Below are 15,657 nucleotides of genomic sequence, written 5' to 3'. Positions count from 1 at the left end.
CACCTTATTCGCCCGTGCGACGCCGCAATGTTTTATTTCGGCGACGTTGACGGCGTGAACAGGGTGGGGGGTGGGGGGGCGACACAACAATGGCCATAATTATGTCCGAATAGTTATCCAAGTAAACAATATAAAAACCATCCCGGATAGATTCTGTAAATGGGCTGGCCTTTCTTGGACGTCGCTAAGGATGAGGAGAAAACATGTCACATCGTAGCCCCGCTGTAAGTGGTGGTTGCGATGATGTTTTGCGCCGTTTTTACGCATTTAACGGGGAAAAAAGTATAAAAAGGGTGGGTGGGGGGGGGGGGAAAGATCCCTAATGTTGGGTTGTTTGTTTGATGCGCATTCATTGTGCTGCGAGGAGGGAAGTTTGGCTCTCTACCAGTTGCGCGAGCCACCGTGATGGCACGAGACGTCCAGTCCAAGCTTAGCTCGCCCGCTCGCGCACCCCGAAAATAGCCGATCTACAAGCCTAACGACGGGTCCTTGGGACGCGTCGTTAGGCTTGTAGATTGGCTATTTTTGGGCCACGCGACTATATAGTTTAAAATCATAAGTAACGTCCCCCACCCGACCGTTACCATACCACCACCACGCGCTATGAACGTTAGCCGTTGGCTCAGTGGCTCGCGCTGATGACGGAAAGTTCTCCCGCGCAACAACAAAACCATCCTGGTTATGGTGGCTCTTTGTGTTTTGGTTTCGAGTGCCACTCTCTTTATGTTTCAGAGCCGGTCTATTTAAGTGTTTAATATTGAACATTCGGACGCTTGTATGTTGTGTGGCTTCTGGTAATGTTCACATGTGGTGTGTGTGTCTCTCTGTGTCTCCATGGTTGCTGCTGGCAACATGGGAGCCTGTACTGTTGTACTGTAGTGTAATGTGCTTCCAGGTTTTTTCTCTCCCCCTTTTCCTGGACACATGTTTTGGCTAAATGTTGCTATTGTAATGTGAGCTGGTGGCTTTTGATGACAAGCCAGGTGCCACAAGATAAACAAAGTGCATTTGTAATTATGTTGATGTTTTTATTGACAAAAATGCATACAATATACATTACATATACATATCTGTTAAAAGGTTATAAGTTATAACACACTAAAACAAAAGCCAGAGGGCTTGCTGGTTTCCATTGTGGATGTCCTTTTTTATCCGAACATGCTCATGCAATGCTTAGGGACACCGGTCTGTCATGTCTGTATTTGTTATGAATATGATGTGGAAATGCCTGTCCCTGGTTGACTTAAAATGATATAGGCCAATAAGCAGATAGATGATCATTGGATTTAAAGGCTTATTATCATCCTCTCTAAATCCAATGCCACTTTCATTCATGGCTGAGGGACTATTACTGGCTGTATGAGCACATGTCACGATATTCTCTGAAATTCATATTATGTGGCCGACCAGAACATAAACACTTGGAAAGTTAACATTATTTGCAGTCACTTGGTGGGCTATTCTTAGCCCTATTATGTCTTGTTGCAGAGCTGGGCTGGCTTGTGTTAGAATGTTGCTCATACGTTTTAGTCACAGATGAGGTCTTAAGTCTTCACTCTTGTTTATAATATTTTATAATGTACTACTTTAATGTCATCTTATGAGCGGTTCCCTGCGATCATCAGTCTAAATGGAACAAAAATGTTTTCTCATTTTGTGGCACTGCCACAACCACCACAGCTAAGAGGATGGTAGGGGGTAATCCATGGCACATATGTCGTATATGTAGACCCGTAAGGGTACATTTGGTTCCATGTGTTTCCATGTGTACACTCTCAGACATCGGAAGCTCTGGAAATGTGTTGAAAATAGCCATTGTGACATATTGTCAGATTGCATATCATGGTGGACCAGGTGCACTAACATTCATGTTGGCAATCTATGTAATAAAGTTGCATTTATCACAAAGGTTTTAACAGCTCCAAAGTGTAAAAATATAAGCTAATGCATTTAGAGTTGGTGGCTGCAGATGATGTCACTAGGTGGCTTTGTCAGTCACAAGAGGAGAAAGAAGTGCTACTGTAGCAAATTGATTGATGGCAGTTTCTCCTGAACTACTACTGTATGTAAACAGTGCATTCTGCATGTGATATCAGTGCTGCCTATTTATATTGTTGCCATTATGAGACTACTATGCTTGATACTTCACTTAATCATCATAGATTGGACAGCCTATTTAAGATGGTCTCCCTCTTGTCTTCTAAGATGACCTGATGAAGGTCGCTGTGACTATTACCATTACTTTCTTAAAATGTTGCATGGCTACAGACCGTGTGCGGGGAGTCTTTCCTTCTATCTTGGTCGGCCTTTGGTCCTCTCTGATGCACCTGTCGATCTGTAGGTGGTGCAAGAGTTTTACCAATTTAAATTGATACAACAATTTGGCATACCCCCTAGATGCAGAATGAACTAAGCATACTATGTTGCTTTTAAGTATTACTCATAGTATTACTCCTTTCTTGTTTAGGATATGCTATTGAGGAGACATTCTTTCTCATTCTGTGAAACATCTGCACCGTTGAAAATTCCATCTGTGAGGCTGCAATTGGAATGGTTACTGTAACATCATAAATTAATCTACAGTATATGTTACCGTAAATGTCAGAAAATGGGGAATATCTACATTTCCCAGCATATCGCCAGTAAACTGGTGATCAAATAATGAATTACAGGAGAAAATATTTTAGTGTGTCTAAAAACAAAACAAAAAACGTGCATGCGGTGCGAGAGAGGAGCACATTTTAGGTGTGCTGTACTATAGAAAAACAATGTTTACTTTTTCACCCTAATTTTTACACCAAAATTATTTTCCCATGGTGATACTGGTGTTTTGTCAATGATTTTTTGACAAATCACCTTGTTGATTCCTGCCACAACATAGCGTTTTGGTCAGCCCGATGTCCCATAGTTTGTTCACAGGCACACAGATCCGTCTGCTCCAGAGCCTCCGCCGCACACCTGAAGTTCACAGCTTGCGCGTTCAAAGTGTTTCAGGGTTAGGATGGTTTGTGGTCAAAACGTGTTTAAAACCACGGTAACCGGCCCAATGCTGACTAAAAAGCAGGTGTTAAAATAAAGTCACCGGAACTTTTGACGCGGAGTACGAGAGGAAAAAGAGAGAGAACGCACCTGTCACACTAGTGGGATGCTGGGCTAGGCTTGAATATAATTAACCAGGAATCAACTTTATTGTCACATCACTGGTTTGCAGGTGTAAAGAAGTGGTTGACTTTCGTTTTTGCGAAAGCTCCGCTTAGTTTTCCAGACAGGGGGAAGAAGGGAAAAGGAGGAGGGAGAGCAGGGAGGAAAAACAATCGAACTTTAAATATGGATGTCAAAGAGAACACAAAAAAAATCTAGATATATCTACATGTATATACACATAGCATAAGACAAGCATATACAGTATGTACATGAGGCATAAGGTGTTAAGACATGGGTAGATCCGGCAGGTATGTGTATGCTGCGGATAATGCAGCTAAGAATGAAGTATTTCTTTTGTCAGATCTGCACATGACTGCCGACATATGCGGACGAGGAAGTGAAGTATAGAAAAGATAAGGTATTCTTGCTGCTTGGGTAATGTCACTGCACTGTAGGATAATGATTTAAACTCCACTGTACTGTTGGTGTCACTCGCTGAAAATGAGCACACGCTCTCAATGCGTCTCGTTGTGAGCTTGTAGATCGGCTGTTTTCGGCACACGACACCGTCGTACAACAAGTGTAAACCAGGCTTTAATCTCTTCTGATGTGTAGTTGTGTACATAAGTCATGAGTTCTGCTAAATCAGCCTCCAGTCCACTATACTTGATTAACCACAGCACTAATGTCTATGCTATGTATGTACAGTATATGCTAGCATAATGCAGTGGTTCTCAAACTTTTTCATGTCAAGGACCCCCAAAATGATGCATTTGGCTTCGGACCCCCATCTGAAAAATATTTTTTTGCCAGGGACCTCCAGAAGCAAAGATTTGAATTAAAAAAATATTTGCTTAAAAATATATATATATATTCAAAGATTTGTGCAAAAAAAATTTGCCCCTAAAATGTTTAATATTAAAATGGTGAAATATTCATTATGAAACTGGCAGGACAAATTAGGCTATGGCGGACCAGCGCCACAGTCTAGTTCAGGCCCAGGACCCCCTAGCTGAGAGAGAGGTGAAGCTGGGACCCCCACTATATATTGTATAAAATTGTGCTGCAGATGAAACCTTTTCATAGATGTCATAGATAGCTTCATTGACCATCATCAGTGTTGTGTATAATGTAGATCTGCTATTTTTGGCTAATGTTCCACAGAATATGGAGGCTAGGGTTCAAGTGGTTAAAGGTCTAGTTAATGAATGGGGAAACACTATTAACTCATGGTGTCTTGTTAAAATGGGTCACGTGTTGCACCTGCTCACTCCGATTCACATTCAATGTGACACCGGGATGAAGCTAAAAACGACATTTGACTTGGCAAACTGCATAAATACTGTATGTCAGGTCACTCAGGTGTCAAGCACATGTACACAACCAAGCAGTAACGGTTGATGTTTGTATGCTTCTATGTCTCCTTCATCAATAGAATATTAATCTGAATCAGAGTCAGGATGCAGGTCACAAAAGGCAGTACACTAATGAGTACCAGTTTGACACATAAATGCTGGTAGGATGATCAAATGACTGCAATGCATGGACCTTTCTAACTGTAGTTTGTGTTTGTTTGTTTGAGTAATCTTCACAAAGGTGACTTGACAAAAACCCTATTCTAGTTATCTGGGGACTAGGGCTGCAGCTATTGATTAGTTTCTTAGCGATTGTTCTATTGATTGATCAAATAATTGAGAAACAGTTGTTTTTGTTTTTTATATATATGTTTTTATCAAAAATAGTGAAAATAGCAGATCTACAAGCTCTGCTATTTAATTTATTTTTGACTATTTTGAATTTATTTTTATAGATGAATTGATTGGCTCGATTAAAAGCGTAACAGTATACCCCCAGTCATTTGTAATTTCACAGACATAGAAATTGCCATGGAAAGTAAAGCCTTTTGACGTGGGGTTTTGACAGTTGATAAGTTGAAAATAATAGCACATGACTCAGGTGGTCCAGTTATTAGACTCGGCTCAAGATATCCAAATCACTGTTATGAAACTCGAAGTGCCTCCTGGGGAGGATCTGAAGCGATGGATCGTTAAGTCAAGTGTCACTGTTAATTGTTTGTGGCTAAATGAGAATTGACTTGTGAAGGGGTTTCCACTCTGTGTTATGCAACTTAGTGGATTTTAAAAGTAGGTGTAAATTTGTCTGGGGGGGTTGAGTGAGTTTAAGCAGGAGTTGGAAGGTGTAACAAAATGTAATGGAGATGATGATGCTGGTTGGGTTTGGCAACTCTTATCTGTACCTTGCAGAGTTGTGCTTTTGACAGTCTTGGGTTATCTTTACATGTTTTACACACATTGTCCATCATTCCCTACATGGCCATGCTCTCACAAAAAATACCCAAGATGCATGCTTAGTTTGCTTACCATTATCAAAGTCCATAAACAACAGAAAGGACTCTCACACTGACAAACAAACGTTGAGGCTCTTTGGATGCAAAAATCTAGAAACTTTGAATTACAGAAGTGCAAAAAGTGAGTGAATTACAGAAGTACAAAAAGTGACAGAGTGGACGTTTCGGTCCTCGGACCGTCATCATCAATTTAATGCTGGCTTCTCGCACCTGTCTTTAGCCTTAGTAAGCCTTGAGTTTAAATCGCAAACTTTCCCATCTTATTATCCATTATCAAATGTAACCCAGCAAGAGCCTTCCCCCTCCACCCACCCATATACTCTCTCAATCCAAGACACTATTCTCCCACTCCCAGACTTGATGTCCCCCCTTTATCATCTCAGCAGTTTTATCAGTAGCATCTCCGGTCTCACTGTGGCTATGTATGACTCGGCACTTCTCCTGCCTGCCTCCGAATATGGGTGGGATTGAAGAAAAGATAAGGGAATCTTTTTCAAGCATGTCATTTTTTATATTGGTGCTGTCAAATGAATACATCGTGTTGAATAATCGTTGACTTTTTTGGGGGGGTGGGAAATACACAATTTATTGTAAAATGTATATCTGATTATTAGTAGGCGTGGCTACTTGGCTGCTGCGCAATGTTTCACGTGGTCAGCTCAACCAGAGCAGGGCGTGCTGCTGATGGTCTTCAACGCTGGACAAAGCATGGGGCCGGGGATTAAGTGGTTAAGGGCCCCTTGCCCTGAGTCTGAAACACTTCCGCATGACGCTGACATCGTTGACAAATCTTTTGTATCTTTATTATTCTAGCATTTTGCCAACCAGCCTCTCCAGCATTAATACATCCATGACGCTCGAGGGTGCTGTCACTACAAGCTGTGTTTTTGAATGGTTAATCACAATAACAAAATTTCACTGTATGAGATGAGTCATATTGAGTTAAATCCCAAAGTAAGCTGGAAATGTTTTTATTTTCCGGGAATGGTCAATCTGACCCCAAATCTGCCTGATGATCCTTTAGTCTGCAGCCAGCTGTAGCAGTTCAAACATCTGGACTCCAAATGACAGTTAGGAGACAGTAACTGCCTACAGATCTACCACACCGTCGGATAAGGGTTATCAGAACGTGTGTGGAGTTGTAGTAACTAGGTAGGCATGGCGGTTTTATTTGTATAGCACATTTCAACAACAAGGCAATTCAATGTGCTTTACACAGAACATCAAGCAAAGGAAACGCATAAAACAAAAGAAGTGAAAGAATACATACATACAGATACACTGCAGAAGAGAAAGAAAAGCGGCAAACTGAAAGGTCTTTAGTTGTGTTTCAAAAGAAATAAGAGTGGCAGCAGGCCTGCAGTTTTTTGGGAGTTTGTTCCAGATATGTGCTGCTTCCCCACGTTTATTTTTGGTTTTAGGAACAGAAAGCAGACCTTTCCCAAATGACCCGAGAGATCTGGATGGTTCATGATATCGTACAAGATCAGAAATGTATTTTGGCACCTAAACCATTCAAAGCTTTATAGACCAACAGCAGTATTTTGAAAATAATTCTTTGACACATTCTTTGAAGGTAGTGTCCTGCTGATTTCAAACACCTCGTCTGCTTTCAAACCGTTCACCTCGCCACCTTATTTTGATGAATCAAATCTTTGTCTGACATCATGTAGATTGTAGAACAATCGATTACGAATACTGCTCAACCCAGGTTTGCTATTCAGGACGTGCCATTATAGCCTTTAGGTGACATTTTTAAGAAATGTTCAAAATAGCAGATCTGCAAGCTCACAACATGGATAATTCATTGTAGCACGTTGTGAGCTTAGTGTTCATTGTAGCACGTTGTGAGCTTAGTGTTGAATGTATTATTGTTGTTTTTTTTATCCAGGGGAGCCCAAATGCTCTTTTTCAGCAATGTCCTGCTACGCACGCACGCACGCGTGTGCGCGCACACACACACACACACACACACACACACACACACACACACACACACACACACACACACACACACACACACACACACACACACACACACACACACACACACACACACAGACACACACACACCTAGAAGCTTACCAGTACAAACACAGCCTTTACACAGTTGGCCACTGAGAAGCAGTTGGGGGTTCAGTGCCTTGCTCAAGGACACTTCAACAGTGTTGAGTTGAGGGAGGGGTGAGTGTTGGTCATTAAATTCCTCACCCATGTTTTTTTTTTCCCTTCCTGCCGGTCTGGGGAATCGAACCGGGAGCCTTTTTATCAAAAGTACGTTCCTCTTAACATTTTAGGGCACCGCTGTTTGGAATTTCAACCAGGTTCATCATCAGCATCCTTTGAATGTGATGACGGAATTAAGCAGATAACAGTGGCAGTGGTAACATTAGCTGATATAATTTATTTTCTGTTGAAGCCGTTTTGAAAACATTCCCAGAAATAGTGAAGTGAAACGTAAATTGAGCCTTAATGTTAGGCTGTTGAAAATACCACAGTCTAACTGAAATGGGAAATTAAGTCTCTGGTGTTCAGCCTTACACCAATATGGATGACTTATCGAATTATGTGACTGGCTTGTTGTGATAGTGATTGGTTGGATAGGATGAACCAATCGATCACCAAGAACTCCCTCTTCAGCTGTATGTTGGAATGTGTGTAAAGACTGTACATGGTGGGTGGGGTGGAGCTCTTGTTGAAAATGCTGATTGTTTCATAGGAAATCAAACCGTTGTGTGCAGCGAGTTGTTTCTGTTTTCTCCATGATGGTTGTATGGCAAAGATGTTTCAGTTGCATTTTGAACCGATGCTTTTAAAACAAGCTTGTGAATGAACTTTGCTCCTTTTTGATTCAGTGCTTGAACGTTGTATTTCTTGTTGCAACGGGTACCGTCTCTTTTAATAGGCTGCCTGGGTGTAAATCTCTTCCTTTCGATTGGTCCGTCAATGAAAACAGTCTCTCCCCATAAAAGCGTTTGTGACCGGGAGGTTTTAAGATGAAGGATACCAAAGTATTTATTCATGACATGTTGGGTGTAATAATTGTGTGCTTGAGAAGTGCTGCTGTCCACTTTGTTGTGACAGGAGCTCTTGTCACTGAGATCTCTCATCATAAAGCTAGTCCCACCATGTCCAGCTTGATCTTTTTTTATTTATTGATTGAATACTTTATTGGTCAGAAATGTAAACAGCACATGGTACGTGGTATTAAGGCAAAAATAAGTCCTGGGAACCTGTTTGCGTTGTGGTCCGACAGATCTACCACACCGTCTGATAAGTGTTATCAGAGCGTGCGTGGAGTTGTAGTAAGGCAGTGTCTACAAAATAAGTCCCGCTGATTGCAAACACCTCGCCTGCTTTCAAACTGTTCACCTCACCGCCTTATTTTGATAAATCTAATCTTTGTCTGACATCATGTAGAACAATCGATTACTAACTGCTCAACCCAGTGTTGCTATTTAGGGCGTGCCGCTATAGGCTATAGGTGACATTATTCAGAAATGTTCAAATGTTTCTCACAGAACCCACCATCCAGTTTGCTGCTTATGTTTAAGAGCTTCTGTGCAGCACACCTCACCACACCTGTACATTCATTTATGACACAGATGTCATGTCTCTCTCTCGCTCTCTCTCTCCCTCCCCCCATGATTATTGGAATGCAGGAAATTGTTCTGCAGGACATGGTATGCGACGATAATCGTTATTGTTTATCGTGATAAAAAAAAAACGCTCACTATAAGCGTATCGCAGAGATTTTAATGCATGCGTCATGCACTGGGATCAATTCGCCTTTGCCGAGCTGCATATCCGGTATCACTTAAACCCTCTATAATTGGAAAAAACGGACCTGTAAAGAACGTACTTGATACAGTCTTTTCTTTACTGTCTGTATTCTGGGCAAATGTTCCCCCCAGAATATGGATGCTGGGGTTCAACAAAAGTTAACAAACAAAGGTTAACAAAAGTACCATTTTGATTATCGCGGAAATATCCTAAATCGCAATTATTTTGGTCACAATAATTGTTACATGGTTATTGTTTTTTTCTCGCTAGATGTAGAAAGGGCTTATCTCACTAGATGTGTCTACTGCCCTGGTAGTACCCAGGGTGGCATGTATGGCTTTCTTCTCTTGCATTGTGTCTGTAAGTATACAATACGTGTCTGACTGTGTCTGTGTCTTTCCAGGGCCTTGCCCAGCTGGAGATCCTATGTAAGCAGCTATACGAGACTACCGACTCAGCTGTCCGACTCCAGGCGGAGAAAGCTTTGGTGGAGTTTACCAACAGCCCTGATTGTCTGAGCAAATGTCAGCTACTACTGGAGAGAGGCAGTGTGAGTTACTGATAGAATTTATTCCATCACTGTCACCTACTTGGCTACTGTGGCTTCACTTAGAACTGCACAATATATCATGTATTACACACAATATATCATGTATTACAACATCATTTCTTTGTTTAATTTGCATAATATTTCACCTGTTTTGTTTTTTTTCCTTTTTATAGTTGAACTTATTTGATCAGTTCCAAGACTTAAACTGTGTGTGTTTTCTCCACAGTCGTCATATTCCCAGCTGCTCGCTGCCACCTGTCTATCCAAACTGGTGTCTAGAACTAGCAACCCTCTGCCCCTTGAGCAACGCATTGACATCCGTAAGTTCTGTCACTCTCATAACAGAAGCAAATCGTTTTATCTACTTAACCAGGTTGTTTCCATCCATTTGAGTTCATTTGCACTGTCCAATTTAAAGCAATAAACGGCTCTGCAATAGGCTCTTATGCATTAACTGTAGTCCCAGTGCACTGAGGGTGGCCTAACCATTTCCTTCGTTTGATTGGCTCTGCAGCAGATTTAAACCGGAAACGCGTAAGTGTTTCCGGTTTGAATCTGCTGCAGAGCCAATCAAACGAAGCGATGGGTCATGGGGAAACTGAACCGGAAACGGGGATCCCGCCTTCAGTAAACCAGGACTACAGAGAAGCCTATTACACACAATCATAACTCAACAGATGACTAGTTTTAAAGTAAAAAATCTACTTCAACGTCACTTCATTGCCACATCACAGTCAGGTTTACAGGTGTAACAGTGTGGGTGAATAGCGTTCTTGTGCAAGCTACCGATGAATTGCAGTTATATGTTAAATTATGATAGAGAAAAAACATATGATTGGGGTGCACCATGATTGCCAGTCTTAATTGTGTCTGGAGACCTGTGCGGCATGTCCTCCTCTACTCTATCTGTCCTTAGATTCCTGTCTAACGGAGTAAACAAAAATGTCTTGTCTCAACAAAAATGCAAAATGTGAGCCAATGTCTATGATCATGGTCTATAACATTAACCTTTTAGAAAACTTTGCGACACAACAGAAACCTCTACTGTGCAACTAATGCAGCCTGACAGTTAGTCACGGGTTCGATTCCCCAGCCTGACGACCTTTGCTGAGTGTCACTCCCCGTCTCTCTCTCTCTCTCCTTGTCACTGTACTATCTGAATAAAGGCAGAAAAGTCCCAAAAATATATTAAAAAAAACGATATAATATTATATATTATATTATATATTTGCATGTTTTGGTATGTATTTGTTATACAGCAGTTTGTTTGAAATAAGTGATGATTATAATGTTGTCATTGTTGTTGCTAATTATAGGTCTAGTCACAGTTGAATGTTTATTAAAGTAGATGTTTTGTTTCTTTGTTGCTGCAGGGAACTATGTGCTGAATTATCTGGCAACGCGGCCAAAGTTGGCTGCGTTTGTGACCCAGGCACTCATTCAACTGTACGCCCGGATCACCAAGCTGGGCTGGTTCGACTGTCAGAAAGAGGACTATGTCTTCAGAAACGTCATTGCAGACGTTACACGATTTTTACAGGTATTTTAATATTTTTAAGGCCCAACCCTAAACCTCAATGTAAACTGTGAATTAATCATGAGAGGGTGTTGCATAGTTTGATAGACAGAATGAGTATAATTTTAATAGAATGAAATGTGTTTGTGCCTATTTCTGTCTGTTAGGCTTTAGTTCAGGCTGCAAGCCATTCCGATGTGTTTCTCAAATACGTTTTCTTACGCTATTATTTACAAGTGATCAGATCGGATTTGTTTATTCAGAGAAAAAATAGCTTTTTGGCGAGTGACACCGTCGTATGACCAAGTATAAATCAGCCACCTAGGGAATGTGCTTCAAATCTGATTCACAGAAATCAGTTTGCATGTGGTTTATCGCTTTTCAGACATGATCAAAAACGATTTGATGATTCCAGGCATTGGGCCTGACAAAAATGGATGAATTGAAAGATTCAGTGGTGAGATTTTATTTAGCTTTCAACCATTTTAACTGTATTATCTGATCTTGTACATCTTAGCAGGACAGTGTGGAACACTGCATCATAGGAGTCACTATTCTCTCCCAGCTGACTAATGAAATCAATCAGGTAACCTCCCTCTCAATGTCCTCCACAATCAGTTATTGTCTTTATATTGTGCATTATATTGTCTGTTATACTGTCCTCTTTTTAGTTATTATAATATTTATATATTAATATTTATTTGTTGTTATACTGTTTCTTTATATTGTGCATTATATTGTGTGTTATAACGGTCTTTTTATTCATTCCCAGGCCGACACAACACATCCGCTGACGAAGCATAGGAAGATAGCGTCGTCATTCAGAGATTCCTCGCTCTTTGACATATTCACTTTATCCTGCAATTTGCTCAAACAGGTATTTATTCATTTATTTTTTGTGTAAGGAACAAGGGAGAGGTGGTAATACGTGAAAAACAAAGGCAAACATAATTATTGTCGCTGTTGGGCGGACACGTTGTGTAGTGCAGTGTATATCAACCCTGGCAAACGTCCCAATTTTGGGCCGGGGCTACTGCTGAGGTGTGCCGCGCCGTTTGAAGAAGGTTTAAAAATATATAATTAAAAAAAAAAAAAACCTTTTTTTTTTTTTTTTTAAACAATAATAATAATCAGGCATGCAAACAGCCCCGAGGTGAAAAGGGTGACAACATGCTGTTTTTTTCGGGTCAGGTGTCACACTATTGCCCTATTTGGATTAAAAACGGCTAGTGGAAGCTGAAAAGCTACAAGTTTGCATGTCTGAATAATGCAAAAACAGAAATATTTGTTTGCATTTGATTTTTTTCTCCCCCATATATTTTCATGATAAAAAAGTGTGTATCGTATCGTATCGAAATCGTATCGAAGTTGTGTGCCCAATATCATATCGTATCGTTTCGTGAAATTAGTGTATCGGCACACCCCTAGTGTGTGTATATAGATATACCGTATATATATATAATTATATATATATATATATATATATATATACCGTATATCTAGGTGTGCCCTGGGATTTTTTTGGCTATGTCAGGTGTGCCTTGGCACAAAAAAGGTTGATAAACACTGGTGTAGTGTACAGTTTATAAAATTTACCGTCTGCTTCGGTCGAAGGATTATTGGGAATTATTTGTTGGTGTCGTCTGGGAGCGTTGCATGTTCTTACTGTTCCCATTATGGTTGTTTTTTTATTCATTTTCATTCTTGCAGGCATCAGGGAAAAACCTTAATCTGAACGATGAGTCTCAGCACGGCCTGCTGATGCAGCTGCTGAAGCTAAGCCACAACTGCCTCAACTATGACTTCATAGGAACTTCTACAGACGAGTCTTCGGACGACCTCTGCACCGTACAGATCCCCACATCATGGAGATCAGGTTGGTAGCTGCCCTGCCTGGGAGGGAAAAGGCCCCGTTTATCCACTTAACCCCATTCAATCCGGGAACGCATCTACAAATGTCTTCTAAATCCTAACAGTTTTCTGAAAACCGTGTGTTGCTATAATATCAGTGGTTCTCAATTTTTTTCATGTCAAGGACCCCTAAAATTATATGTATTTGGCTGCTGACCCCCATCTCAAAATATTTTGTTCCAGGGACCCCCCAGAAGCAAAGATTTGAGTTACAAATGTGCGTTTAAAAAAATAAATATTCAAAGATATTTGCAAAAATGTTTATGATTTAAAAAAAATTGCAGATCTACAAGCTCATAGCGCGGCACTAGGTGCCGCGCTATGAGCTTGTACATCTGCTATTTTTGAATAGCCAAAGTATAAAATAATGGCTATAGCTAAAATCAAAAATGACACCGATGCGTTCCCGGATTGAATGAGTCAAATTGGAAGCTTCACGCTACAGGAGCAAAGCTTTATTTGAAGAAGCGAATAGAGATGTGCCGATACCGTCTCCGATAACGCCATAACTTGCGTATCAGTCGATACAGAGTACCGATCCGATACCTGTGTAAAAAGTCGCCGACAGTGGTTCTCAAAGTGAGGTCCAGGGTTCCTTGCCCCCCCCCCCCCCCAAATGGACCCTTACAGTTCAGTTACTCCGAGACTTCGAACCGTTACACTGTACTTGCACACCACGTACAGTGCAACTCGGGTCCTTTTTAACAACGTATATTACTAAGTGTTTTTTAATGAAAGATTTCCTGACATTTTGCATGTTGACGTTTCCTCCTTGTCCCTGCAGCGTTTCTCGATTCCGCCACCCTACAGCTCTTTTTCAACTTATATCATTCCATCCCTCCGTCCCTCTCCCCGTTGGTAAGCAATGCCAAATTAGCATGATGTAAATAAATTATATCCAAAATTAAAGTTTACAGTTTGTCATAAACTGTGTGTGTGTTGTGTTTGTGCAGGTGTTGTCGTGTCTTGTTCAAATAGCTTCAGTTCGGCGGTCTCTATTCAACAACGCAGAAAGAGCAAAGTTCCTTTCACAGTTAGTGGATGGAGTTAAGAGGATACTAGCAAACCCACAAGTACGTACTGTACACGTGCACACTTGTACACATCACATTTACATGGAATATCGTCACTGTATGGGAAGAAACCTTTCTCCATCTTTCACCTTATGTTTTTTTCATAAATGAATGCCCTACTTCATCGTACAAGAGTGTCTCACAAAAGTAGTGAAAATAGCAGATTTACAAGCTCACAACGCGGCGCGTCACGACGCGTTGTGAGCTTGTAGATCGGCTATTTTCACTACTTAAAAGTTTTTTTTAAATAACAATAAAAAATATATATACTGTTTTGAACATAAAAGGTTTCCCACCCGACAGCAACGATTACGCTTTGATTTAACTTCATTTGCATTGACGTGTTTTTAACGTGTGGCGTTTCAGTGTCTGCCGGACCCTAATAACTACCATGAGTTTTGTCGGCTCCTGGCGAGGTTGAAGAGCAATTACCAGCTGGGAGAGCTGGTCAAAGTAGAGAACTACCCTGAAGTCATCCGCCTCATAGCCAACTTCACTGTCACCAGTCTGCAGGTGAGTCAAAGTAAAGGTAGCTCTCCACCGCACCGGCAGCGGTAAGTGTTGGAAAGCGCCCGTTGCCGAAAATCTGCTGTTGAATGGGCGGTGGGTACACTGTCAAGTCGGGTCGCAAGTTGTAGGGCAGCGTCGTATTTCAGCGGGCTTGTTGTTGAAAAAGACATCAAGCTATTGATAGGCTATTTTTTTTCCGCTGTGCCGGCTCTCTGGTACTTTTCTTCCACACCTTCCAACCGCCTGATCTCCCGACTTCATTCGACTTTTCAGTCTGTAGTAATCTGTAGTAGTCTGTTTGGTGGAGAGCTACCTTAATCCACCTCATAGCTAACTTCACTGTCACCAGTCTACAGGTGAGTGGCTGCTGTCTGTCTAACAATCAGTGGTGGAGAAAGTACTCAACCCCAGTACTTGATTAGATTGAACTGCTTGCAACTATCATACACAGAAGGTGTATGAAAATGGCACCAATATGTTTACTTAATGCTTGCCCCCCCCTCTCTTTTCCTTGTGTTTTCCAGCACTGGGAGTTTGCTCCCAACAGCGTCCACTACCTGTTAAGCTTATGGCAGCGGCTGGCTGCGTCCGTTCCCTACGTCAAAGCCACTGAGCCTCACCTGCTGGAGACGTACACACCTGAGGTCACCAAGGCCTACATCACCTCCCGCCTGGAGTCTGTCCACATGATCCTCAGGTAGCACCTTCATTCAGTCCATGGGTTCAAGGTGTTTATTGTTGTTAAGTCTGGTGTGCAGTTACATAAGAGTAAAATGTAATTCTGTTGGTTCCCCAGACATTA

At 41.3% G+C, this 15,657-nt stretch overlaps 2 protein-coding genes across 6 annotated transcripts in view; both read left to right on the top strand.

The window, feature by feature from the left end:
* Nucleotides 1-15,657, top strand: part of xpo7 (exportin 7) — a 45,079-nt gene that overhangs the window by 432 nt on the left and 28,990 nt on the right. For all 5 annotated transcript variants that reach the window (XM_080419828.1, XM_080419827.1, XM_080419826.1 and 2 more), the window contains exons 2-11: nt 9,699-9,845; nt 10,072-10,165; nt 11,219-11,385; nt 11,879-11,947; nt 12,134-12,238; nt 13,072-13,237; nt 14,057-14,130; nt 14,226-14,345; nt 14,712-14,858; nt 15,380-15,552. In XM_080419828.1, coding sequence (XP_080275954.1) covers nt 9,699-9,845; nt 10,072-10,165; nt 11,219-11,385; nt 11,879-11,947; nt 12,134-12,238; nt 13,072-13,237; nt 14,057-14,130; nt 14,226-14,345; nt 14,712-14,858; nt 15,380-15,552 — 1,262 coding nt within the window. The remainder of the gene's footprint in view (nt 1-9,698; nt 9,846-10,071; nt 10,166-11,218; nt 11,386-11,878; nt 11,948-12,133; nt 12,239-13,071; nt 13,238-14,056; nt 14,131-14,225; nt 14,346-14,711; nt 14,859-15,379; nt 15,553-15,657) is intronic.
* The window catches only part of cetn3 (centrin 3), a 180,732-nt gene that overhangs the window by 156,817 nt on the left and 8,258 nt on the right, over nt 1-15,657 (top strand). The window lies entirely within an intron of this gene.

Source organism: Gymnoscopelus braueri (genome assembly GCF_963280865.1).
Source record: "Gymnoscopelus braueri genome assembly, chromosome: 22".
NCBI classification, from domain to species: Eukaryota; Metazoa; Chordata; class Actinopteri; order Myctophiformes; family Myctophidae; genus Gymnoscopelus; species Gymnoscopelus braueri.
This window is presented reverse-complemented; position numbering and strand designations above follow the sequence as displayed.